At 41.5% G+C, this 25,463-nt stretch overlaps 1 protein-coding gene across 1 annotated transcript; it reads left to right on the top strand.

Moving 5' to 3' along the window:
- Window positions 1-2,003: 2,003 nt before the first annotated feature.
- On the top strand, window positions 2,004-22,918 carry LOC134874825 (carcinoembryonic antigen-related cell adhesion molecule 6-like). Its single transcript, XM_063899040.1, has 10 exons — window positions 2,004-2,083; window positions 2,296-2,625; window positions 5,737-5,900; window positions 6,795-6,921; window positions 8,436-8,714; window positions 11,055-11,333; window positions 12,716-12,970; window positions 14,803-14,920; window positions 19,420-19,451; window positions 20,793-22,918. Exons 1-9 carry the CDS (start codon window positions 2,035-2,037, stop codon window positions 19,436-19,438), a joined length of 1,620 nt encoding a protein of 539 aa, XP_063755110.1. The 5' UTR covers window positions 2,004-2,034; the 3' UTR covers window positions 19,439-19,451; window positions 20,793-22,918.
- The last annotated feature ends 2,545 nt before the right edge of the window (window positions 22,919-25,463 follow it).

Raw genomic sequence — 25,463 nt, forward strand, 5'->3', positions numbered from 1 at the left:
TGGACTAAAACTCTTGTGTTTCGGGGACATGATTTTTTGAGTATGGTTTTTTAATTTAAAGATTAAACCCACAATAATTCTAAATATTTCAACTTCTGTTTAAACGTAATCATAAAGATATTTGTAATCACACCATTGAAAAAATTCTTAAAATGGTTTTAAGTGTTATTTACAGAAATTGAAATTTAGATGTCAGGGTTGGGGACAGCAACTTCCCAATATAAAGTACCCTATAAATGAAGATTTTGTATATATTTAGCTTATCACTATCTCATTTAATGCCTTGGGATTAAATATACCATAACATGTTCTTAGTAAATATCTTTGTCTCAAGACTTAATTGTTTTGTTAAATTATTTTTTATTGTTGAGGGACTGCACTTTGAACCAATTCGGTAGAATGGCCCATAATATCATCCTTCTGAAGAATATACATTTGCAGTTTTCCTTTAAATGTATGTATGTTTAATGTATTTTATGCATTTAATAGGCTACATATAAGAAAATCATTTTTACTTATTACTGTTACCCCCGTTAACTGTAGAAGTGTACTTTATACTTCTAATCTACTACATCGGGAAGCGAATTTTTTAGTTTTTACAATACTTTTTACAATACTCAGGATACACTTTTGAATTAAGATTATTCTGTACTGATTAAATCACCCAACATTACGTGTAAGTAACTAAACCATGAATGGGTTAATATAAAATAAGTTATCTGTTCAAAAATATTTCACAGTTCCAGCTTATTAAATGTGAAGATTTGCTGATTTGGCTTTAAAATATTTTTTAAAAGAGTGGAGCAAGTAGTACTTTTACTCTTTATAGTTTATCATACATATAAGAAAAACATTATTACTTATTGCTGTTTCTGCAAAAAATATTTTGATATTTTGTTATATAAAGCTACAGTGTGTGGACAACACACGAATGAGAGAGTGTTTTCCCGCTGAAAAACACTTCTGCGAGGAATCTCGAACAGTGTGTGTGTGTGTGTGTGTGTGTGTGTGTGTGTGTGTGTGTGTGTGTGTCAGACAGACAGACGTGTTCACTTTGATCTGACACAGGGACTGAATCAGCAGCAACACTTCAGACGGTTCAGACGTTTTGAAACATTTCTCCCAGCGAGGTGATCAGAAGTGGACCATGCTCGCTGTTGGATTCATTTAGCGATCCTGAAAACCCTTGCCAACCAGAGCAGCAGCCCCTCACACAGAGGAGGAGAGGCTGACTGTAGGAGTTTCTCCTTGTCCGATGTGAGGGTCTAAGGACAGAGGGTGTTGTATTCATATTCTCTACAAACTGTAAAGTCACCTGACACAGATGTAAAGTGTTTGATTCTGGGCTTTATAAATAAACTGCTTGATTTGATTGATTGACATCTCCAAAAAGGGCATTGCTTACATTAAAATGTAATTACGTTTTACAGAATACAGGTTACTCCACTTTAAATGCCACACTCTTGAAATACTTCCTCAGGGGTCCAGCCGGTGTCAGCAGAGTCTCACTGTGGACCCTGCAGCCTTTCAGTCTTTCTGAAGACACTCCTTCCCTTTATTAGTTTCAGTTGAAAACAAATATTTCCTAAAAAAGCAGGATTTAATAATGGACCACACAAGCCCTGTATACGTTCTTAACATAAACTATGAATTAATGCACTGATGCCATAACTTGACATCAATGTATTATACTGAAGATAAGGGGTATAGGAATATATTGTAAAAATGTAAAATACATTTGTGTGTTGTTTATGGGCAATTCATCTTTTATTTGTGCCATGTATTTGACGTTACAGGCTATTATAACGTTTGAATGACATATATGTTTGATACAGTACAATATGTGTGTGTGTGTGTGTGTGTGTGTGTGTGTGTGTGTGTGTGTGTGTGTGTGTGTGTGTGTGTGTGTGTGTGTGTGTGTGTGTGTGTGTGTCTGTGTCTGTGTGTGCGTGTCTCGGGGTGTGTGCTTCTGGGTGTGTCCTTTTGCAGGTACAGCTCTCTCTCTCTCTCTGTTGGACACACTCAGTGTTCGGGATGGACGTACTCTCGGTGACGCCGCTGCTGCTCCTGCTCTCTTTCCTCGGTAAGAACTTCTTCACTTATTATAACATAGTTATTATACAGTTATGTTTAATGTAGGAAATATTATCCCAGCAAAAAAATGGGTTGTGATCAAACTGTAGATTTCTACAAAAATGTAAAAGGTTTCCATCGTGTGACTCCCTGGGTAGTAAACTACTATAATTCCTGTTTAAATGGTGTACAATAATGACCTTACCCCCCCGTCCGCCTCAGGATGCTGTGCGGGGCAGGACTTGCTGCCGCCCGGCCCGGTGGAGGGCATCCTGGGCAAAAGTGTGACTCTAAAGACGCTGGTGGACAAACCGGTTTACGACTTTATAATCTGGAACTACAGCGACGGGACCGAGCAGACTAATGTGGCCACCACCAGCAAGGCGGGTGTGAAAGTGAACGACCCCTACAAGGGCAGGGTGACGGTGAACCAGACCAACGGATACCTGTATCTGGATGGGCTGCTGGACTCCGACAGAGGGGACTACAGCATCAACATCATATCCGCGGAAGAAGGCACTAAAACCGGGGAGATCCATCTCCGAGTCCTGGGTGAGTCACTCCTCTGAGAACACTTCCGGCGGCATTACCGCGTCCCTTGACATGTTAGTTCAGTTTGTGCAGATAGTTCGCTCACTTTCCCCCCTCGGCTTTTAGAGGCAAGAGTGTTGGAATACATGTTTCTGGCTCATACCATCTCACTGTAGAACTGCAGTCCGCCACAACTATGTTACCTGTAACGCCATGGTGAGCAGGTATCCCTCCGCCAGCACTCACCGCTTGGGGAATATATTCCTTGGCGGAGTAACATATTGTCTGTTATAATCAGAGGTGGGAGAAGTACTCAGATATTGTACTTGAGTAAAAGTAGAAGTACCAGAGATTAGGAAAACTCTGTTGCAGTAAAAGTCCTGCATTCTAAATGTTCCTCCAGTAAAAGTAGAAAGTACTCTCTTCTAAATGTACTTAAAGTAGCGACAGTAAAAGTAGTCATTGTTTGATTGGTCCATTTCAGAATAATATATCTGATATGTTTTATAATTATTGATCATTAAAGTGTTCTCAGAGCTGGTAAAGGTGCAGCTAGTTTTAATGGCTTTGTATACTGCAGGGTAGCTGCTGAATTTACTCCAGGTGAACTAAAGTCTGATTTAAGGGTTGATTATATTTACCATCATTAATCTAAATTAATGTAACTAAAGGGAATAAATAAATGTATGGGAGTAAAAGTACACCATTTACCTCTGAATGGAAGTGGAGTAGAAGGAGAAAGTAGCATAAAATGAAATACTCATGTAAAGTACAAGTACCTCAAAATTATTCTTAAGTACAATCGTTGAGTAAATGTACTTTGTTACTTTAAAACATGATTAGATCATTATCTGTTCCCTGATCCTACAGACACACAGAAAGGTGTGTCCCCCCTGGCCTGAGCTTCCTAAGGGTGTGGCTCTTCCGGGGGGAACTGTGTGTGTGTGTGTGTGTGTGTGTGTGTGTGTGTGTGTGTGTGTGTGTGTGTGTGTGTATGTGTGTGTGTGTGTGTGTGTGTGTGTGTGTGTGTGTGTGTGTGTGATTAGTTACAGTTAGAGGTGTGTGTTTAAAGCTGTCACATTACTGCTATATGCTGTTGCAGAACATTTTACAGTGTACACACACACACACACACACACACACACACACACACACACACACACACACACACACATACATACACACACACACACACACACACACACACACACACACACAATTTGAGTGAGTATTTTTTTAAAGATGGGCACATCATTAACTGGGCTAAGGCGGGGGAACTCCTGGTTTCATGAAGTGACCCAGCAGGGCTAAACCAATGACTCCTCCTCTGGATTTGTCAGTGGGGTTTCATTTTTGACATACTGTATGTTCTTGTGGAATGAATGAAACATTTTGATCATCCAGCTGTTGGTTACTGGGCTAGCTGGTATTGGTTGCAGTATTCTAAGCTGGTTGCTGATCAGCCAATATGTCCTGAGTCAGCATGACCTAAACAACGTCTCCAAGCTGGTGCTCCCCACATGACGTCAGTTTATTTATCTGAGGATGGTTCAAAGTGGAGCATGCATGCCTTCCCAGCATTCCTCCTGACACTCATTCATACATTTCTACTTGTTTCCACACAGTGAGCGACCAGTTAAACCAGAGAGCAACAGCACCAGTGTTGTGTTTGTGTCTTTGGTGAATTATTTATTTAATTGTATTATTTATTATTATTTATGTCTTATATAACTCTGTTGCATTGTTGAAGGTGCTCGGGACTTAAGATTTTCATTGCCATAACTACACTGGAGTAAATGTGCCTTGGACATTAAAACCTTTGAATCTTGAATCTTTGAATACAAATAAAAAAGTATATTCTTTTTGCAACAGGATGTTTTGAAAACCGATCCGTATTCGCCTGTGCCAATATTCTAAAACATGACCATTGCATTTAGCTGCTCCTTATATCCAAAGCATCTTACAATCAATCATCATCAAGTTCAATCATCTGAATCATAAATCAATAATACTCTTTAGCTGGGTTAGCTGCAATGCTACACCTCTGGCTTCAAATGAACCGAACATCTCTAAGTTGTACACAATAGAAGTGAGCAAGTCAAAAATATATTACTATTATTATTATTATTATTATTATTGGCCCTGATATCGTATCAGGTATCCAGAATTGTGTCATTTTCTCTAATATAACTGTATCCTGACATCCATAGAGTGGACCTTCAATGTGGCCTACAGACAGAGTCGCTCCTTCACTCTGCTCTCACTCCTTCACTCCTTCGCTCTGCTCTCACTCCTTTACTCGGCTCTCACTCCTTCACTCCTTTACTCCTTCACTCTGCTCTCACTGCTTTACTCTGCTCTCACTCCTTCACTCTGCTCTCATTGCTTTACTCTGCTCTCACTCCTTCACTCGGCTCTCACTCCTTCACTTTTTCACTCTGCTCTCACTCCTTGACTTCTTCACTCTGTTCTCACTCCTTGACTTCTTCACTCTGCTCTCACTCCTTCACTTCTTCACTCTGCTCTCACTCCTTCACTCTGCTCTCACTCCTTCACTCTGCTCTCACTCCTTCACTATGCTCTCACTGCTTCACTCCTTCACTCTGCTCTCACTGCTTCACTCTGCTGTCACTCCTTTACTCCTTCACTCCTTCACTCTGCTCTCACTCCTTCCCTCTGCTGTCACTCCTCCTGGTGCCTCAGCACACCCAGCCATGCAGCGCAGCTCCAGGATCAGTGGGAACAGGTCGAGCAGGTTGGGCCGGTGCCATTTCTCGGCCATCTTCATTCACTCATTCAGATGTTGACTTAGAAACACAATTAGGATATTCTGCAGAGACCTGGGGCGGTTGTTAAACTTTCCGGCCCCTGACACCATCAACTGCTCCTCGGTAGCAGCAGAACTCGGGAGAGTCTATCATTTGACTGATAGAAGACAGACGGTATTTGGGGATAAATACCAGATTTAGTTTGAAAGGTTTAAAGAAGTCACATCTTTTATCGCTGTTGTTAATTGTGTTCTATGTACATCTATCTATATATCCATCTGATATATGAGACTGTCATGATACAATTATTCCACTCAACAGTCCCCTGTCCTCATGCAAAGCCTGTTTCCTGTCCTCCATGCAGTGCCAGTTTCAGGTGTAACAATTAAATCCAGCCTGCCCGAGGCCATCGAGCACAACAGCACCGTGGTGCTTACCTGCGCCGCTACAGGCTCTGACCTGAAGTTCGCCTGGCTCATGGGCACCACGGCTATCGTCGCCGACGGCAAGCGGATCACACTGAAACAGGTGGGTGTACACCATGGATGTATAGAGAAAACTCGTTCACTCCTATGAGAGTTCCTCAGTGGTGCATGAAGCCGGAATGGCCTTACGCTCTCAAGAGCAGAAGTACCTTTACTGGGTCCAGAGAGTGAGCACTTGGTTTTCCTTAAGCCCCGCCTCGGATCCAGCAGTTTTTTTACAACTGTTAGACCCTAATGATTTAAACAAGGGCTATACAAATGGGTAATTTATTTAGTAAAGATCTGCTGATTTACAGAGATCTCTTTCCAATGTAAGTCAATTGGGAAAAAGTCCTTTTGGGCCCTATGAGGTCACGGACCGACACAGCTAGTGTAGTCCCGCCGTTTGGCCACTACAAACATTTTATTCAACGTCCGCCGCACTTTCTGGGGGCTTGATTTACATGTGTCTTTGAAATGTTTCTAGGTTTTCTAAATAGTGTCTGCTCTAAAGAAAGAGATGATGCAAACTGAAATGTGTCTTTAGGGTGACAAAAAATCTGTCCAGGGACCACAGATGAAAAGTAGCATCTTGGCTAACTCCAACACATTTACAGAAATGTTGATTAATGTGCACTGTCCCTGTTAAAGACATGACTAAATAAACTGACTCTGTAGCTCTGGGTGTACATGCACTTTATCTACCAATCAGAGGGTCAGGGGTTTGATTCCTCCCCTGCAGTCAGCATGTTGATTTGTGCTTGGGCAAGATACTTATACTCAAAACCAAATGGCTCCAGTAGGTATCTCTACGGTGGGGAAGTTTGTGTTGCATTGGATGAAAGCCTCATCTAAAGAAATTGAAATATGATGTATAAAGTAAACTGTTGTATTGTTTAAATTCATTCCTTCGATGAATGAATAACCAATGTGCTATGTGGTTTGGATTGCATGTCAGGAGGCCCTGTCCAGTTCTCTGACCATCACAGGAGTCCTGAGGACGGACCTGCCGGCCCCCGTCACCTGCACCGCCACCAACAGTCTGGAGAGCAAGAAAAGTGCCCCCTTCAGCCTCATAGTGCACTGTGAGTAACTGCAAAAGTCACGTGTTCCAACCAAAAATAACTTATCCACACTTTTGATGGTTGTGGAGGCACTGCACAGTCGTCTTTATAACTCAACATTATGTTTGATTCAACAAAATGATGAGGCTCAAACGACCTGAGCTCTGATAAACCACTATTAAACAATATTGTCTATTTCATAATGACAAGCCTTTCTTCTGCTGTTACTTAAGTTGAAGTAGTGTTAGCAGTAATGAATGTTCTACGCCAGGGGGTCCAAACTACGGTCGGGCCATTATGAATCGGCCGTCAGCAATTTCTAAAAGTATAATGGAATACACACACCTGAAACTTGTGTTTGTCTTATATTGTACTTCTTAAATATATCTAAAACTTTATATGACATGTGTTAGGAAGCCCAATTTTCAAATAAAGTCAGTCATTAAAAGTCCAATAAATGATCTACATAACAAACTAAATATAGCCTTCACGTTACCCCTAGTTATCAGCAATCTGAGGCTTCTTTTTTAAGGGATGAGCTTCAACACTGTTTGTAACAGAATAAATTAAAGTTGTAAACCCTGTAGAGAGCTGTGATGGAGGCTGTTTTTTTAAACTTTTTATACATATTCAAGTATCAAGCATAATTTAGCTACATTTGATTAATTTATTAGCTTATAACCTAACTTATGAGTATAGCCCATGAATACCTCACCTCTAGTGAGAGGCCCAGCCCTTCATATGTTTTTATATTTGGCCCTCAGTGAAAAAAGTATCGACACCCCTGTTCTACGCAGTCTGTAATATATTAAATACTTCTACTTCTATCTAGTGATAGATAATATATTACATTATGGAATACACTTGCTCAACAGAGTGTGTAATGATCCACCCTCATGACGTCTCCCACAGTTTCAGTGAGAGAGTGAGTCAGTCGCTGTCACCCCCTCACACCCATCTAATCACTGCTAATAGTGTCTGGCTCACACGTTGCCTGGCTGTGGAGCTGACGCTGCTCAGATTCTTGACCCTTGAGTATAACAGGTGTAAGGCCATCCTGGAGCCATGTGACTGCGCTGTGTGTTTGCATGGTGCTCCCTCTGCATTAAACCACACTTTGTACACAGTGACTGCACTTCCACTCCTTCCCCATGACTAACCAGAAAGGCGGTGAAACCACACCGACCGCAGGTTAACCCTGTTATTAATTAATCTAAAGCTCTTGGCTCATCTGGCTTTGTGTGAAGCCAAGCCCAATGACTCTCATTTCCAATAAACATTTCCATTCCTTAAACTTGAAAACAAAATAAAGCACCTTTTCTAAATATCAATAACTCTGCTGCTTTTATTTCAGTGTGTTAGCTACATATTAAATCATATAGATGGATAGATACAGTAGACGGATGGATAGACAGGCAGGCGTGCGGCAGGTAGACAGATAGACAGACAGACAGATACTTTATTCATACCAAATGGGGAAATGGTTTTGTCACAGCAGTCCCTCCAGCTGATGTCCATGTGTTGTCCCTCCATAGACGGACCAGATGAAGTTTCCATCACTCCTCCAAACCCTCCTAAGTTCCTCCGCTCCAAATCCAACTTCAGCTTGTCCTGTGCGTCCATCTCCAGCCCCCCAGCAACATTCAGCTGGTACCATGGCCAGAAGATGATGGAGGTGGCGGGTCCTGTCCTGACTCTGGAGGTCATAGAGAAATATAAATTGGGTCTTGCAGTGGAGGAGTACACATGCAGTGCCACAAACGCCAAGACCCAGCGTGTCGGCTCCTCCCCGGCCGTCTCCTTCGCTGTGATGGGTGAGTCAGCTGACCTTTCTGTGGCAACAACTTCCTGCAATGACATTGGTTAAAGACATACGGTTCTCTGATGATGGACCACAGTCAAGGCTGTCCTCTTGGTCTCTCTAATTGAAATGACGGGGAATAGGAATCGCCTCACATGTTCAATAGGAGACAGGTCTGGACTGCAGGTCGACCAGTCTTTTTCAGTTTGCGTCAGTCCATCTCATAACAGCTCTGGCTCAGACAAACCAACGGCGCTTCTGGGTGTTGATATATGGCTCTGGCTTTGCATGGAAGACTTTTAACTTGAACTTGTAGATGAAGCGAGGAGCTGTGTTAACTTAACAATGATTTTCTGAAGTGATCCTGAGCCCACGTGGTAATATCCTTTACAGAATCTCATCTCAACCTTAATTTATTTATATAGCACATTTAAAACATCCGCTGTTGACCAAAGTGCTGTACCGGGAACAAATACAATTTGGAATAATACAATGGGTTAAAAACAAGATCAAAAGCACAATAACTAGAAACATATAGAAATGTCAAAATGTCATGTTCAACTAGAATTCAAAGCCAGTGCAAAGAGGTGAGTTTTTAGCAGAGATTTAAAAAGTGCAATAGACTGAGCAGTTCGGATTTGAACTGGGAGGCTGTTCCACAGTCTGGGAGCTTCAACAGCGAAAGCCCTGTCAGGGGGCTGAGTACATTATTAAAGCCATCCAGGAGTTGAAACTGTCCAAATATTAAAATCTCTTTTAAAAAGAGTCAATAAGTTGATTTCCATCCATGATTGAATGTCTTTCAGAAAGCTAAGCAAGGCATTCCTGGATTCATTATTTGCTTTTATTGGCAGGTATACCTGGAAATCATCTGCAAAGCAATGGTATGAAATGTAATGTTTTTTTTTAATTGACCCCATTGGTAGCAAACACAGAGTGAAACAAATGGGGCCTAATATAGAGCCGTGAGGGACCCCATAGTGTAGTGGGGCTGCAGCTGGAGAATAGTGGCCAATATGCACAGAAAAAGTATTTCCTGACAGATAATATTGAAAGCATTTCAGGACGTTACCTTTAATACCAACACACAGTTCCAGGTGTGATAAAAGAATTTGGTGTCAATGGTACCAAAAGCAGCAGACAAGTCTAAAAGAACCAGCACAGCAGAATTAATCAGCAGTCAAAAGAAGATCATAAGAAACTCTTAGGAGAGCAGATTCTGTGCTGTGACGTAAACCAGACTTTTCTGAAGTCCGTTAAAATAAAGGTGCGAGTGCAGTAGCTCTAAAAAAGAATGATAGGTCGATCGAAGGTCACAGGCATTCAATGTTGGTTTTCGGCCTTTCTACTTAAGTGCAGAGCTCTCTCCAATTCCTCTGGATCTTTTGATGACATTATGGTGATGATGATAAATTCTTGCAATTGAACGTTGAAAAAACGTTGCTCTTCAGCTGTTGGACTATTTGGACTGTTCACAGAGTGGTGAACCTCATCCCTTCCTTGCTTGTGAACGACAACATGAACTTGATCAGTTTGAACATTACATATCTTATCTTTGTCGGGTAATCATTTGAGATCGAAAAGGATTTGCAAATCATTGTATTCTGTTTTTGGTTGTCCCAACTTCATTGGAATTGGGGTTTGTATATTAGCGACAGTGACTTTAATTGTTGGAGGATATCATATTTTAAGCTTTGCCTGAAGTTCACTTGAGCTCCACCAAGAGAGCACTGAAATAAAGCAGGCTGATACCTTTCCTGAGGCCCCTCCGAGGCACGAGACTCACATCTGTCACATGAGCTGCTTGTAATGACCCATTACCCGTGTGTGTGTGTGTGTGTGTGTGTGTGTGTGTGTGTGTGTGTGTGTGTGTGTGTGTGTGTGTGTGTGTGTGTGTGTGTGCATGAGAAACCTGCTGTGAGGATGGTCTCACTACATGAAGAGTGTCTGTCTGTTCCGTCTGCATGCAAACAGGAAATTACATGTCAGGCGTGTGGACGCTAACAATAACAGTAATGTGAGGTCTCATTGGATGAACTGGAGATCAGTTTACTGGTAATGGTTCAGCCCGTCAGTCTATTATTCTATCTTCTATTATTTACCAAACAGAACAGATCTTTAAAAACCCTATCTGGTTGCATTATGGGAAATCTAGGATCCAGTGTTGTTCGAACTTGAGTATGCTTTTCATGTTGGACTTCTAAATATCATACTTTAATTTCTCTCTCTGTTTGTTGATGTTGTTTGAAAACCAATTTGGTTAGATTTTGTATGTGAAATCGAAGGTAAAGCAATCTAGCTCAATAGAAAAACCATGACAATCTAAAGGAAGTATCCCTCTCCCCTTGCCCAGAGGCCGTCTCAGGAGCGAAGGTCAGCGGTCCGATGTCCATCCTCATCGCGGGGAACAGCTCGGCCAACCTGAGCTGCGCGGCGGCGGCCGGCAGTGTGCAGAGCACCAGCTGGAAGAAAGGCGGAGCTGCCGTGAGCGCCGGAAGCCGCCTGGTATTCTCCGCTGACATGAGCTCCCTGCTGATCAGCCCGCTCATGAAGGAGGACAACGGAGTGTTCACCTGCATGCTCACCAACCCCATCAACACGGACAGCGCCTCGTACACAATGCTGGTCAACTGTGAGTCTGAGGGGGTTACAGCTTATAGCCCTGCTTCATTTATCATTGGATGTATTCCTAAAGCAATAAACCAGTGGTGGGAAAAGTGATCAGATTATGTCCTTGAGTAAAAGTGCTAACACGAAACTGTCAGAGTAATACTCAATTTCAAGTCAAAGTACTGCATCAACACTGGTACTGAATTAAAAGTATTTAAGAACATTATGGAAACGTACATAAGGAATTAGGAGGAAAAATACTGAGCAAATCCTCTGGAACCTTTTTTTTTAACATAAACCTCTGAGCAAATTTGCTGCAATTGTTTTTATTTTACTTATTTCGAACGTGTAAATCAACAATACAAAAAAATAAAAATAATAACAATGGAATGAAACAGGAGAATTATGATACCATACAAACTTAAGCAGTATCAAATTGATAAACAAACATATTATTGACTTAACTATTTTATATAAACAAATGATCTACCTAATGACACATCTGAAAAAGGGAGGGAAGAAGTTTACATTTACTTAATCCCACCCCCCAAAAACTAAATTATTCAAATGTATTTTATTTTTTTGCTGTTTACCCACTCATTGTTTTAATAACGTAATATGTTCCAAAAAATGTAATATTAAATATTTTCAAATGTTCATTTAAGTACTGTGTGTCTAAATTCGAGTTTATAAAGTAACTTAATACATCTGTAAATAAATGTAGCAGAGAAAAAGTATAAATAAGTCTACAATGAAAATGCTTGAGAAAAGATACAAATACGTTAAATGTGTACTTTATATTTATGTATTTATTTGAAAAAGGACCATGATTACATTACATTAATCTCAGAAAAGAGAAGAGATGCTTTATGCCAGGTTTGAGCTAACAGCTAATTTTCCATTTTAGGCCGGTACATAACAAACAACAAACAACACAAACATTTAATAATCTCACACAAACAATTATTAAGTACTAGTCGATAAAATACTAAATAGTACATATAAAATATAATATTACAATTCAGTTGAAATTGAAAAACTCAGATCAGAGTGTAATTAATGTTGGCATAAGTGGTTGCTTGATAACCATTTTGTTTTGCACCATGAGAGAAAGAGTGAAAGTCAGCGCAGGTTTGAATCTCAGCTGGGAGAATATTCTAGTGTTGGATGGCTGTTAATGAAAATGCAGATTGTGCGGAGTGTGCCTCTGCGTGGGGAATGTGTCTGCGTTTATTGCAGATCTTGACTCAATTTAAGTTTACTTGAAAATGTACTCCGTAACTTTCCACAACTGCGGATTAAGCTATGTACAGGAAGTAGCATGTGTCCAATAAATAAAGTTAGAACAGAATCCAAACCAAGATGAGTACTGCAGGTGTGAACCCTCTGTGTGTTCTCCTGCAGACGGGCCTGAAGCCGCCATGGTGAGCGGGGAGTCAGCTGTAGAGGTGGAAACTAAAGTGGTGCTCACCTGCTCCGCTGCCTCCGTCCCCCCCGCCAACTTCACCTGGAAGTTCAACGGCACGAAGACCGACGTCAAAGCGGCAGTGTATCAGATCGAGGCAGCTCGCTACAAAAACACCGGGACGTACACGTGCGAGGCGCACAACGCCGTCACCGGCATGACCAGCAGCCACACACACATCCTGTCCGTCAAAGGTGAGAGCCATGTTTGCAGGAACAAACACCTGATCTTTAGATAAACACATTGATACACGGTGACTCATCATGTGTTACCGATACAACTTCCTGTACGCCAACTTCTGCAAGAATAGCGCTTTTATTATCCCAGAATCATTTCATAAAATCACAAATCCACTGACTCACAAGTGGTTCCCAGTGAGCCTGCTATAGGCTACATGTTAATCCCGTGCGTTACTGTTCTAAATTCAGTTTCACACTACAGTTACAACATCCAGCTGTCACAGTGCAGAGACAGGGCTGAGAAAAGAAAAGCTGTAACTTTCCAGGGGTGAAGGTATGCCCATTATTTAGAATTTGTCAGAAAAAAGGACATGTGACGGTGTCCAGGCCAGAAGATATCATCCACTGCTGCTAACACTCAAACCTCTCCAAGCACCTGCAAAGGCAGCATGCTAACACCAAGCTAGTGTAGGAAATGTTCTTTTATTCGAAGCCCAGGAGTCGATTTATTAAAAGAAACAAAAGTGAAGCTCCTCTTATAAGTTTTAAAAGGAGTATTAAATAAAAGGATGCAGCGGTAGGTTTTACAAAAGTTTCACAGCTGTGGCTCAGTAGCTCAGAACACACTTGAACAGGCCCAAAACATGAATAGGGTTGACGAGCTGTTTACTGTCCGTGGGTCCGAGCAAAAACAGATCGATTCCTTAGTTGCATTGCTCTTTGTCGCCTCTTCCTATTGGTCGCCTCCAGTCGTAACAGTACTTCCGGTCAGTTTAGTGACTACGTGGCATAGTGTCATCTCCCTCCTTATGGTATTACAGCGTCAATAAGGTGAATTAATCATTGTGTGTGTAATGTATAACACCACAAGTAATTTCCCTATTCACTCTTTATCCAGATTCTGTCCGCTAAGGAAACCAACGCTCATACCCGCAGTTTTCTTCCGTCTGGCATCAAGCGTCATCAGTGTTGTATACATCCGGTTACAATAATAAACCATTTCAAAATAAGATTGTATTTCAAAATAAGACAGTGTTGTGGTTACTCTTAATATTGATTATTATTTCTTACACTAGTAACGAAAGATCCCCTAACCCTGAGTGAGGCTGTTGGTGAGTGTGTGCCTACTCCAACAAGCAGCAGAAACTATAATTTTCCCTGGTAACTAAAGCAGAGATGGACCTCCTCAAATGTTGCCTCAGTTTAAAGTTTGGGCTACAGGCTGTTGCTGAGGAATGCAAACGTAATGTAACACCTTACTTTATGTAGAGAGTAAAGAAGTAAAGTAATATATGACTTTTTTTTCATTTGTAATACTTTTCTTTTTTTGAGTAACGACCCAATCAGTGGTGATCAAACACTGCAAAAAGTGAGGTTATATAACCATAGACTGTATATAGATACAGTCTATGTATAACCCCTCAACGTTCAGAAGTAGAACACTTGGTTTTTTTTTATGGATAGGTTAGAGAAATCTTACGCCCATAAGGATCACGTTGTTTTTTTAATTATGTATTTTATTGAGGATATTTCTTTGTTGTAAAGTACTACAGTCCATGACAGGAAACCTCTCAAACCAAGCAGTTCCCTCCGGTGTTTGCAACAGGTAACAGTTATCTAGACTCTGGAGGCCTGCCATACTCTCACTTGCCCAGCAACAGTTTCACAGAAATCCTAAAACTTAAGTTTCCCTGCTCAGCTTCTGTGGCATGCAACCTGCTAACAAGCTAACGTTAGCCGTCAGATGGAAGCCTGAGTGTTCGGACCACTTTGATTTCCTCTGGAAGTGAATTTACTCCGGAGGATGCCTTTGAGCGGGGGTGCTAATTATGTGGTTGTGATTTCAGAGGAAGGAGAGTTGGAGGAAGGTCTCTCAGACGGAGCCATCGCTGGGATCGTCATCGCCGTCCTGGTGGCTCTCGGCGCCGCCATCGGCTTAATCATGTACTGCAGACAGAAAGTGCCGTGAGTATTCTGCTTTACATCTTCCTCTGGACTGTGTGTGATGACACCTGAGCTGAGTCTGTGTGTGTGGAGCTCGGGGGGGGGGTTGCTAAACATTGTGTGACTTTGGCAATATGGTTGTCAGATGTCCCGCTCTGTGGAGTTGCTACAGTGTTTCCACACAGCTTTCAGAAGCTGTTGACAGTTGACACACACTCACACTCAAGCTGTCACAACACTGTTGCAGTCACAGCCATCACCCCCCCCCCCCCCCCCCAGAGGAGCCTTCGTTGGGTTGAGATGTCTCTCAGAAGTTCTCTTATCTTCAGGGTACATTCAGCGAACAAAACAACCATGGCTTTAATGTTTGCAGATGATTAGATAAGTAACACTTTGGTTCTTTAAAAATAAAACCTGTTTAAGATTTATATTAACACAGAAGAAGAAGTATGAGCGTTTATCCCAGCGGGAAATCACTCCCCTTAGAGAAAGTAAATAGGAAACACACAGAGTAACTGCAGGTCCACAGATCCATGGAGTGTAAAGAGGGTCAGGGTGACGTGATTTAAACCTGAACAGTGGCAGTGAGGCATCCTCCGCCACTTCCTGTCACAATTCGACACACTGTGAAGCAAGGCACCATATACACACACACACACACACACACACACACACACACACACACACACACACACCCACCCACACACACACACACACACACACACACACACACACACACACACACACACACACACACACACACACACACACACACACACACACACACACACACACACACACACAGTTTGTTGAAAGACAAATGTCCTCACTACACAACATTGTCCTTGTCCTGAAGGATTAAAATTAAAACTGGTTATTTTCTGGTTACACACACACACACACACTCTCCCAACCACCCAACTCCCCCACACACACACAAACATACACACACACACACACACACACACACACACACAAACACAAACACACACACACACACACACACTCACACCATCCACCCACCAAAACACGCTGACCCGGAGTCTTAGAGAACAGAGGGGATAAAACCAGTCCACACTCAGCAGCGTATCCAAACATTCCCAGATCAGAGAAAAGCCTGGATAGGTGCATAGCTTTCATTCAGTACTTTAAAAAACACATTTCATTTGTTATCGATTGTGTATCGACTCAGTGATATGTTATCCTGCAAATCATGTTTGTAAATGTTTTACATTTAGGTGAATCTTGTTTCTGTGTAATCTTTAAGATCTTAAATAATACTTTATAGTGAGAATCCGCCTGCATTAGTCAATGGATGAAGGAGAGCTTCAGCTAGTGATGCTAGCAGCAGCTATTGAGAGGTCTCCTCCTTCTTTGACTCCTACATCTCTGGAGGACACACTCACTCTGGAGACACTGGGCTTTACTCCCCTTCACACACACGCAACAACACACATTGACATGTGGAAGCAAAAAGAGACTGCTTTTTCACTCATGCAGAAAAAAGATATTAAGATATAAAAGCAGAATTTAGCATCTATATGACTGAAGTTCTGCTTTTAGTTTTAAACAAATAGCTAAATGTCCAAACAGACACACTCACCCACTTTGGAACGTGTGTGTGTGTGTGTGTGTGTGTGTGTGTGTGTGTGTGTGTGTGTGTGTGTGTGTGTGAGTGAGAGAGTTTTGGTGTTTTCAGAACATTTTCGTGCTGCGTTCCTTCACTGTGCTGTCAGTCACAGCCAGAGAAGCCCCTCCTTCTCCTCAGACAGAAAGTGTGTGGGCTGCAGCTTGATATGAAATCATATGCCAGGAGTTCTTATCTGATGCCAGCCTTAGTGACCAAATGTTCAAACCACTTTTAACCAGTTTGAACCGGAAGCTCCTGGAGCCGTCAGTCTCCGCTCACATCTGATGCAGCTGTGTTGACATGTCACATGTCACATGCAACATGCTAACAGTTCGGGAGGGATGCTGTGTAATGGGGTCTTGGTTGATGTTTCTCTGGTCATCCATCTGTGACCTGTCCCAGTGCATGCTGGGAGGTTCTGGTGTTTCCACAGTCTCTTGTCATTCATCATCGTCATCTTAGGAGGAATCTGCTTTAGAGATATGCAGTCAATTCATGATGCTCGAGAGAAACACCCTGCTAGAGTCAGTGACTAAACAACGCATTTTACAGTTTGAATATTCAAATGTACCATTTCCTCTTTCATGGTTTCTGTTGGATTTTTAAAGTCATTCCTGTAGTTTTATGGTACGTAGAGCAAGAATGCTCCTCCGACCTTTAGGAAGGATTCCCCCTCCTCATTCTACAGGGATACTTCCTAACAGGTGATGCAATAGAACATCACTAGTTGGGAAATGGATCTTTGTACAGGAAAAATACCAATCCAACTATAGTTGTCATAAAACACTGACACCCTTTATTTACTTCTTATAATATTAACCAGAAAATATTCATTCCGATGTTCTTTTCAATACAACAGATTGTATTAAATAACTGTCGGGAACTACTGAGTACTTCACAACTTTCCACGATTGCTCAACGTGGGAATTTCCTTTTTTTCCTATTATTTGAATTAAAAAATGTGTGAAATCCCTCTGCACAGACCGTTCCAGTAGTCTGACTAAAACTGCTTCCTCCATCGTTGCGCCTAGAAACACAAGCTGTCAGCCAGGACCCCCATTCCCCTCACTACCCCCACTGAATAATTACTAGTGGGATGTCGAGGAATGCTTTTGAGGCTCCACTTTTCCAGCCTGCCAAGACGCAGAGCACGCTACACACACACACACATGTGCTTTCGTTAAGATATTTATTTTACATTGGTTCATCTTGTCACTCATTCATGTATTAAAGTGGATTGAATAAAATTAGTGGGTGTATTGACTGACACACAGAGACAACAGTGTGTTTGTGTGTGTGTGTTGGGCGAGGCTGGGGCTCAGAGAATGGAATAGTTGAGGAATGTCACTGTCATGTCTGCACTCGTCTCGCTGGTGTCGCTGCTCGTCTTCCTCTCTCACCCTCACCTTTATCTCCTCTCTCGTTGATCTCACATCCCTCTGTGTTCCTCATCAAACCATTTAATTTCCCGCCTCAACGGTTGAGGAGCAGACCGGCTAACCGTCAGTGGGGATTTCAACGGAGGAGGGTCAGCAGCAGAAGAAGGGTTTTAGGAAATAAAGACCAGGGCACTTTTGGTAGAACAGACGACTCATCCTCCCTAATCAGTGTGTGTGTGCTCAGTGTGTGTTTGCTCATTGCGGGACACACACACGGCTCGGTCCGGGCTGTGGCTGTAGTCCCTTCTGCTCCTGTATGAGCATTAGCATGTTGCAGCTAACTGCCATCTCTCGCTCTTTACTGCTTTAATCCACGTGTTACAATTTTACAATCATATTATTATCTTCAAAAAATAATTACGGTAATTATTTGTTAGATTGATGAAGAAAAATTCCATTTTACATTTCCAGTCTTTTAAATTCTGTATTTGTTCAGTTCAGAAGGCCCAGCCCTTCTTGGTTTTTCTGTACGTGGTCCTCAGTGAAAAGAGTTGCCCCAAGGTCTAAATGAGTAGGCCGATGAGGAGTCAGACAGACGGGCCTCTGAGTCTGCTGGGTTTTCTTGAACACATATTCTCTGTCCTCCCCAAAGACTCTGATGTTTTCGACGTCCTCTCCTCAGCTCCTGGTGTCTGACCTTTGACCTTATCACGATCTTAGTTTATCCATATTTTAGATTTATACGTTCTAAAAGCATTGTGAATGATTATGGTTTAATAGACATTTATTCTAAAACTCAAAAATAATGCCATAACTGCTATTAAATATCTTATTTAATGTGGACATTTCTAGTCTTTTAAATCTAGATATGGGAAGCAGTATTTGATGTCCATGTTTTAGTTTTTTTTGTTTATAGCAAAGTTGGTCTTACATTTCATTCAAAATCAAAAAAAATGTGTGGCCCTCAGTAGGAGCCGTGCATCAGTTCCACAGCATGTGAGAGATAATACCTGCCGCTTTGCCTCCAGTATTTGATTAAATCAGCTCAGTGTCCCTCCTCGGCTCTCTTTGATCACACTCACTGTATTATTCTGTGATACGTTGAGAACACATCTACACACACACCCTTCCTGCGCTGCTGTGCCTTCTTCTAAATCCCCAGACTTCCTGAAGTTGTGGTACTCCACACTTGTTTTGGTTTCGAATGGCAGGAACTGACACGAAGGATTGAGCAACTTTGAAAGAGTTTAGGAAGTTGAAATGCAGCAGCAGCAGTTTGAGCACTGAGCATCACTGTCAGGAAATCAACCACAAGACTTTTCAAAGTAGTTTCCACAAACACTCTGCTCTGATAAAAATGTGAGGCAAGATATGAAAGCTGTATCTGTCGCCTCATGACAAAATATTTGTGTTTGCTAATATCTTGTTTGTCCTATGTATGGTACGTGGTGTTGCTTTAGAGCATGTCACTGTGCTGATATGACGTTCTGACCCCTGTCCTCTCTCCTCAGGGTCGAGTCTCCGTACTAAAGAAACACAGCTGGTGAGTCATCCTCACACACACCATGATAACAAGGCAAAGGACATACACAGATTTGCAGACAGAAACTGCTGGAACGAATTGAAACTAAATGCAAATATGTTATTTTGATGTCATATGAACTATGGTAGAGTAAAGACCTTCGTAAAGACTGTGTCCCTCTCATCACATACACACACACACACACACACACACACACACACACACACACACACACACACACACACACACACACACACACACACACACACACACACAGACACACACACACACACACACACACACACACACACACACACACACACACACACACACACGTCACATGTGTATTTATGTAAGGCCAGTGGTGGACAGCAACCGCCTACATTTACTCGAGTTGAGTACAATATTAAGGTTCTTGTACTTTATTTATTCCATGGACTGCTTCTTTATACTTCTACTTCAAAACATCTAAGGCAAAAATAGTCCTTTTAATTCATTGCATGTATCTGCTTAATCTTTGAAGATTCAGATTTATTTTAGCAGAGCACCGATAAACTGAGGTCCAGGACCTTTGGAAGTCTCTAAAGTTATTAGAATGTTCAATTCATAAGCAATGAACTGTGTTTTTAGAGGCCTTAATGTTCTCCCAAACAAAATGTATGCAGTAAATGTATACTTTACTATGTATGATTCTAATTATTGATCATTAAAGTGTTCTCAGAGCTGGTAAAGGTGCAGCTAGTTTTAATGGCTTTGTATACTGCAGGGTAGCTGCTGGATTTACTCCAGGTGAACTAAAGTCTGGTTTAAGGGTTGATTATATTTCACATCATTAATCCACAACTGTAAAATCACTAAACGTATTCAATACATGTAGTGGAGTAAAAGTACACTATTTACCTCTGAACTGTAGAGGAGAAAAAGTACCTCAAAATTGTACTGAAGGACAGTACTCAAGTATATTTTTTTTAAAAAAAATCCAAAATTGGGATCAGTAAAGTAATTCTTTTCTATGTACAGTACTTAGTTAAGTTACACCGCTGGCATTCCTCACCCCCCTCCCTCTATCCATCAACACATCCTCTGAGGCGTGTGAACACAGCATATATTATTATTATATCTATTTGACATATCATTTTAGATATTATATAATAACTGAAGGAATAATGATGCTAACTTTTGCAGTGAATTTATCTGAAGTTGCCTTGATGGAGGACCTTACACACACTCCTCCTCACACACACTGTGTGTGTGTGTGTGTGTGTGTGTGTGTGTGTGTGTGTGTGTGTGTGTGTGTGTGTGTGTGTGCGCGCGTGTGTGTGTGGCACTGCTCACACTCTCCTCTGTCATTTCTGTTTTTAGGAGATACAAGACCGTTTCGTCTCCCATGATGCATCTGTACAGTCGGGAGTAGCGTCCAGTTGGACCCAGCCAGTTCAGTCGAAGCCCTCGCTAAACCATTTCCCATGATCCCCCTCTGTCTCTGTCTCTGTCTCTGTCCCTCTCTGGTGAGGACAATGGAAACTTGACTTTTTTCAAGCGATGGATTCTGTCGGTTTGGATTACTGGTTTGTTTTGATCTATTTTGTTTATTTTTTTTGCTTTTCTTTCACTTTAACCCTTGCCATAAAGTGGTCCCCTATCACCAGACCCTCATCTCTCTCTCCTCGCCACTCCCACCCGGTGCTAACACACCTGTGTGTCCTTCAGGAAGCTAAAAACACAGGGACGTTTTCTGCTCTGAAGCTGACAGACAATGAGTGACTATCTTTGTCCTGCTAGAATACTGAGGAGGACACACACACACACACACACACACACACACAAACACACACACACACACACACACACACACACACACACACACACACAAAGGCCACACACGTTGTTATTCAGGATTCAGGTGTTGAATAATATCTGAAGTTTTTTTGGTGCTTTGATTTATCTCCCTCTCTGTGCCAGGTGGGGGGGGGGTCCTTATTGCAGTGGAGTGTGTTAGTTTTCCATGCTTCTTGTACTTGCAGCATTATTATAGGACATGTTGATCCTTAATACCTCAGGTTTCACCACACCAACGCTCAAACTGCTGAGCTTTAAGCTGAACACATCTCCAAACAGTTGAGACTACCAGCCAGCTGTTCTTTTTAATGGCCTTAATGGTCCTGGAGTGATTTGACTAACAACACATTGGGGATCCTTAAACTTGGTTGACTAGTTCCCTATGAAAAACATAGCATTTTCTAACCTTTATTCTGGATATCAGCTTCTAAAATACATCATCAGTCAGGCTGTTGTGCCTGAAGGCCAGTTACAATAGAAATAGACGCACACACACACACATACTCACACACATACTCACACACACAAACACACACACACACACACACACACACACACACACACACACACACACTCCTTAATCTTTAATGTGATGAGGGTTTCTCCTTCTCTCACTTTACCTTAACCCCCCCCCCCCCAGTTTGTGGTCCAGGATCCTCTTCAGTGTGTAAATCCTCTCACACTCATGGGTGGAAAGGTGGCGGTAAATGTTTAAGGCGGCACGGACAGGTTTCAACATGCTGGGGTGAGTCAGGTGGTGAAGGTAAAGCAGAAGAAAACCAAAGAGAAGAAAAAACGGGCGGAGGCAACATGTTTTCAGTTTAGGAGGGAAGGTGAGATCGAATGCGTTTTTTTTTTTTTAAACCACTTTAGCATAACAGGGTCGAAGTTATTTTAAACAGTGTCTTGTAGATTGAGTATTCACCTGGGTTTTTGTCTGAACATGTTAAAGAAATCAAACACATTTGTATCTAAATCAACCCGTTTATTCACTGCAGCACACAAGACAACTAAAAGAGCTCCACTTCCTGTTATTCTTGAGTTTTTTATCCTCAGACTTCCGATGATGTCTCCCGGCTTGGAGCTGCTGTAGTTTGATTGTTTGTGTTGGTAGGTTGTGTGTGATCTCAGACTTCCACGTGCACTGATCTCCAGTGAGAAAAGTATTTATTATGTTTCTTAAAAGCTTAATCACTAGAGCTGAATACCATAGGTTCAGATTAAGCATCCAAATTCTCCAAGTGGCTCTTACTGAATTAAAAAGACAATGTATCATTTTCAACATATTTATTTCTCCAGTTTGGGATAACACACAGCACAGAATGTATTCTGTTGTCCTGTAACAACCTGTGTATTTGTTTGAAGATGACACAAGCAGCCTTAATAAAAACTGCCCTCGCTGTAAATAATAGAAATATACACTTTAAACAATTTGTTTGTGACAATGTTGGAAATATACGTGGTGTTTTTATTTGTCATCATGATTTTTTTTTTAAAGCTTTGTTTTTGTTGTCCTGGCTTGTTGTTTGCAGAAACCGCCTTGGAAATTCCTGTAGTATTCCTAAATAAATGTCCCCAACATGAAATTTATGTCCAATTTAACATCCTTGTAAAGCCATAAAAGTGGTGGAAATATTTTCCTAATTTTGCCTCGTTTGTTTTGTCTCCATTTATTCTTTTCATTGTGTAACAGCTACAATAAATAACAACCAATCAGAGTCGGCCAATTTTACAAGCATCCAATCACAAAAACAAGCAAGCCTTGTCCTTCAGTATACATACCAGTGTGTGCGTGTGTGTATTTGTGGTGTTTTCTCTGCAGACGCATGGAAACTAGGGCGTGGCAGTTAGGAAAAAAATGAAAAAGCCCCTAGCTGACACACACACACATACGCACACACACTTTTTTCTTAAGAAGTAACTTATATATTTTCAGCTTTAAGTGCTTCTTCAGATATTGCAGTTTGAGAATTGAACAGGAGCTTCTTCACGGTATTCCTTTTTTCTAATGCTTAAAATTAGGTTTAAGCTTTTACCCCGTTGCCAAAAAACAGAGGAGGAATGGAAGAAATGTTCCTACCTTCCAAAAATATTCCCTCAAGTTCTCACACTCACAAATACAGAAGACCCACAAACAGGCTGAGCTGTGTGTGGTCACTGTGCTCTTTTGTCTGACGGTCAGGCTAACCTCCTGATTACAGATTTCCTACAAAACACCCCCCAGATAAACCTAGAACACACACACACACACACACACACACACACACACACACACACACACACACACACACACACACACACTTTATTAGTGCCAAGGGAATGTATGCTCTCTTTTTTGTAGTCAGAGACACTAAATAAATCCCCTCAGGCCAACAAAGACAGTTCATTCTGTAAATTAGACTTAACCTTATTATTTTAGAATATTGTTTCATCAGAGTAAAATTACTTGACATTTAGTTGTAAAAAGCTAACGCTAGGCTTAAACAATCAACATCACTGTCGCAGCACTGCTAAGCTAAAGGTGGCTAATGTTGGGCTATAAAGGAACTACGGCATGGTCACATGACTTCACGTTACCGCTGCTAAGCTAAAGGTGGCTAATGTTAGGCGTGATTACGTTTAGTCGTCTCAATTAGACAATAGGGGTATTTATTGAGGTATTTTATTTAGTGGAACAAAACATGAAAATCTCACTAGCTTGAGAAATGTTACCCTTCTGACCAGGGGACAGGAAATGTGATGAAATACTGACTGATCTTGGGGTTTGTGGACTCATTCCTGCACCACTCTACTGTATAAGAGTAAGAGGTGTTGACACCACACACAGTAAAACCATGTAAGGCTGTAATGTAACGGAATCTGTCCAGTCGATTTAAGATCAGCATTATGTTTAAAATTGAAAAAGCAAATCTATAAATTGTATTATTTTTATATTTTATTGTTTCAATGACATTTAGTTCAGTTTGAACCCACGTTGGTGTTATCTGGGCTCTATTTATTCTGTTGAATCTTTAGCTAAAACAAAAGAGTACAGTCCTCTCCTATACAAATTCAATTTCTCTTTCATGAGTCTCAAACAAATTCTCGGACAGCGGTACGGCGTGCTGTGACTGGAACGCTGTGAAATATCAGATATGTTGTTTGAGGTTTACCACAGTTAAAAGAAATATCTTGTGGAATCAAGCTGTGTGAGTGAGTGAATGACTTCTGTGGTTTCTGTAGACACACAGCACAGCAACACACACACACACACACGCACGCACACACACACACACACACACACACACACACACACACACACACACACACACACACACACACACACACACACACACACACACACAAAGTCAGGGTCTGTTTACATCAACATGGATTAAACCGGTTGTCAACACACAAACAGAAGGTCCTCTTTTTTTTGTAAGGCTCAAACCCTAATCCTGTTTTGTAACATTGGAGTCTGAACACTGCCCTGTGTTTGTTATTTCCCTCTCGCACCTTCTCCGCTCAAGGCTTTCATTTTGTTTTGGCAACACATCCTTTATGTATCAGAGTTAAACTGACCACAAACATGGGCACATCCTGCTGAACTGTCTGACCTCTGTAGTCCCCAGGTACCCCATTTAATAAACAAATAGATTAACACAATGGAGCACGCACACGCACGCAGAGTCTCTGAATGGCCTCACACGCCTCTGAATCTCTGACAGGTCAAAGTGGCTCATGTTTGTTCCAGTCATGCAGGAGGAATAACCCAGAAACCCCAGAGATCATTGTGAACATTATTTATTTACATGCTATACAAAAGGGTCTACTTTCCCCTTTACAGATTTGAGCAGAGACGAGACGGATGTGAGTCAGCTCCAGGAAACCACAAAGTGTCTGTTGCTGACGTTTTTTATAACCATGGGGGGTTTACTGTCTCTCAGACTGTGCAGACTGTTGTTATTTAATGTATAGAAATTAATTTGTAATATTTTGGGTTTACTGCTTAAAGCTGGTGTTAACTCATCTCATAGTTCCTCCTGATATTCCTCTGAAAACAGCAACAACTGTACCAATAAAGTTTCACCCAGTGGCGGTTCTAGATCAATTTTACTGGGGAGGCCAGGCTGGGGCCAGTTATATTATGAGAGGGGCACATTAAACGCGGATTAAAAAAGACAAAGACTGAGTTAAGTTAATGCGATAAATAAA

Source organism: Eleginops maclovinus, chromosome 13 (assembly GCF_036324505.1).
Source record: "Eleginops maclovinus isolate JMC-PN-2008 ecotype Puerto Natales chromosome 13, JC_Emac_rtc_rv5, whole genome shotgun sequence".
Classification (NCBI taxonomy): domain Eukaryota; kingdom Metazoa; phylum Chordata; class Actinopteri; order Perciformes; family Eleginopidae; genus Eleginops; species Eleginops maclovinus.

Bases quoted from the DNA above. Each gene is read 5' to 3' on its own strand.
- LOC134874825 (XM_063899040.1), top strand. From the start codon at position 2,035: ATGGACGTACTCTCGGTGACGCCGCTGCTGCTCCTGCTCTCTTTCCTC. The intron at 2,084-2,295 runs GTAAGAACTTCT...CGTCCGCCTCAG, and splicing joins GCTCCTGCTCTCTTTCCTCG to GATGCTGTGCGGGGCAGGAC. The intron at 5,901-6,794 runs GTGGGTGTACAC...ATTGCATGTCAG, and splicing joins AGCGGATCACACTGAAACAG to GAGGCCCTGTCCAGTTCTCT.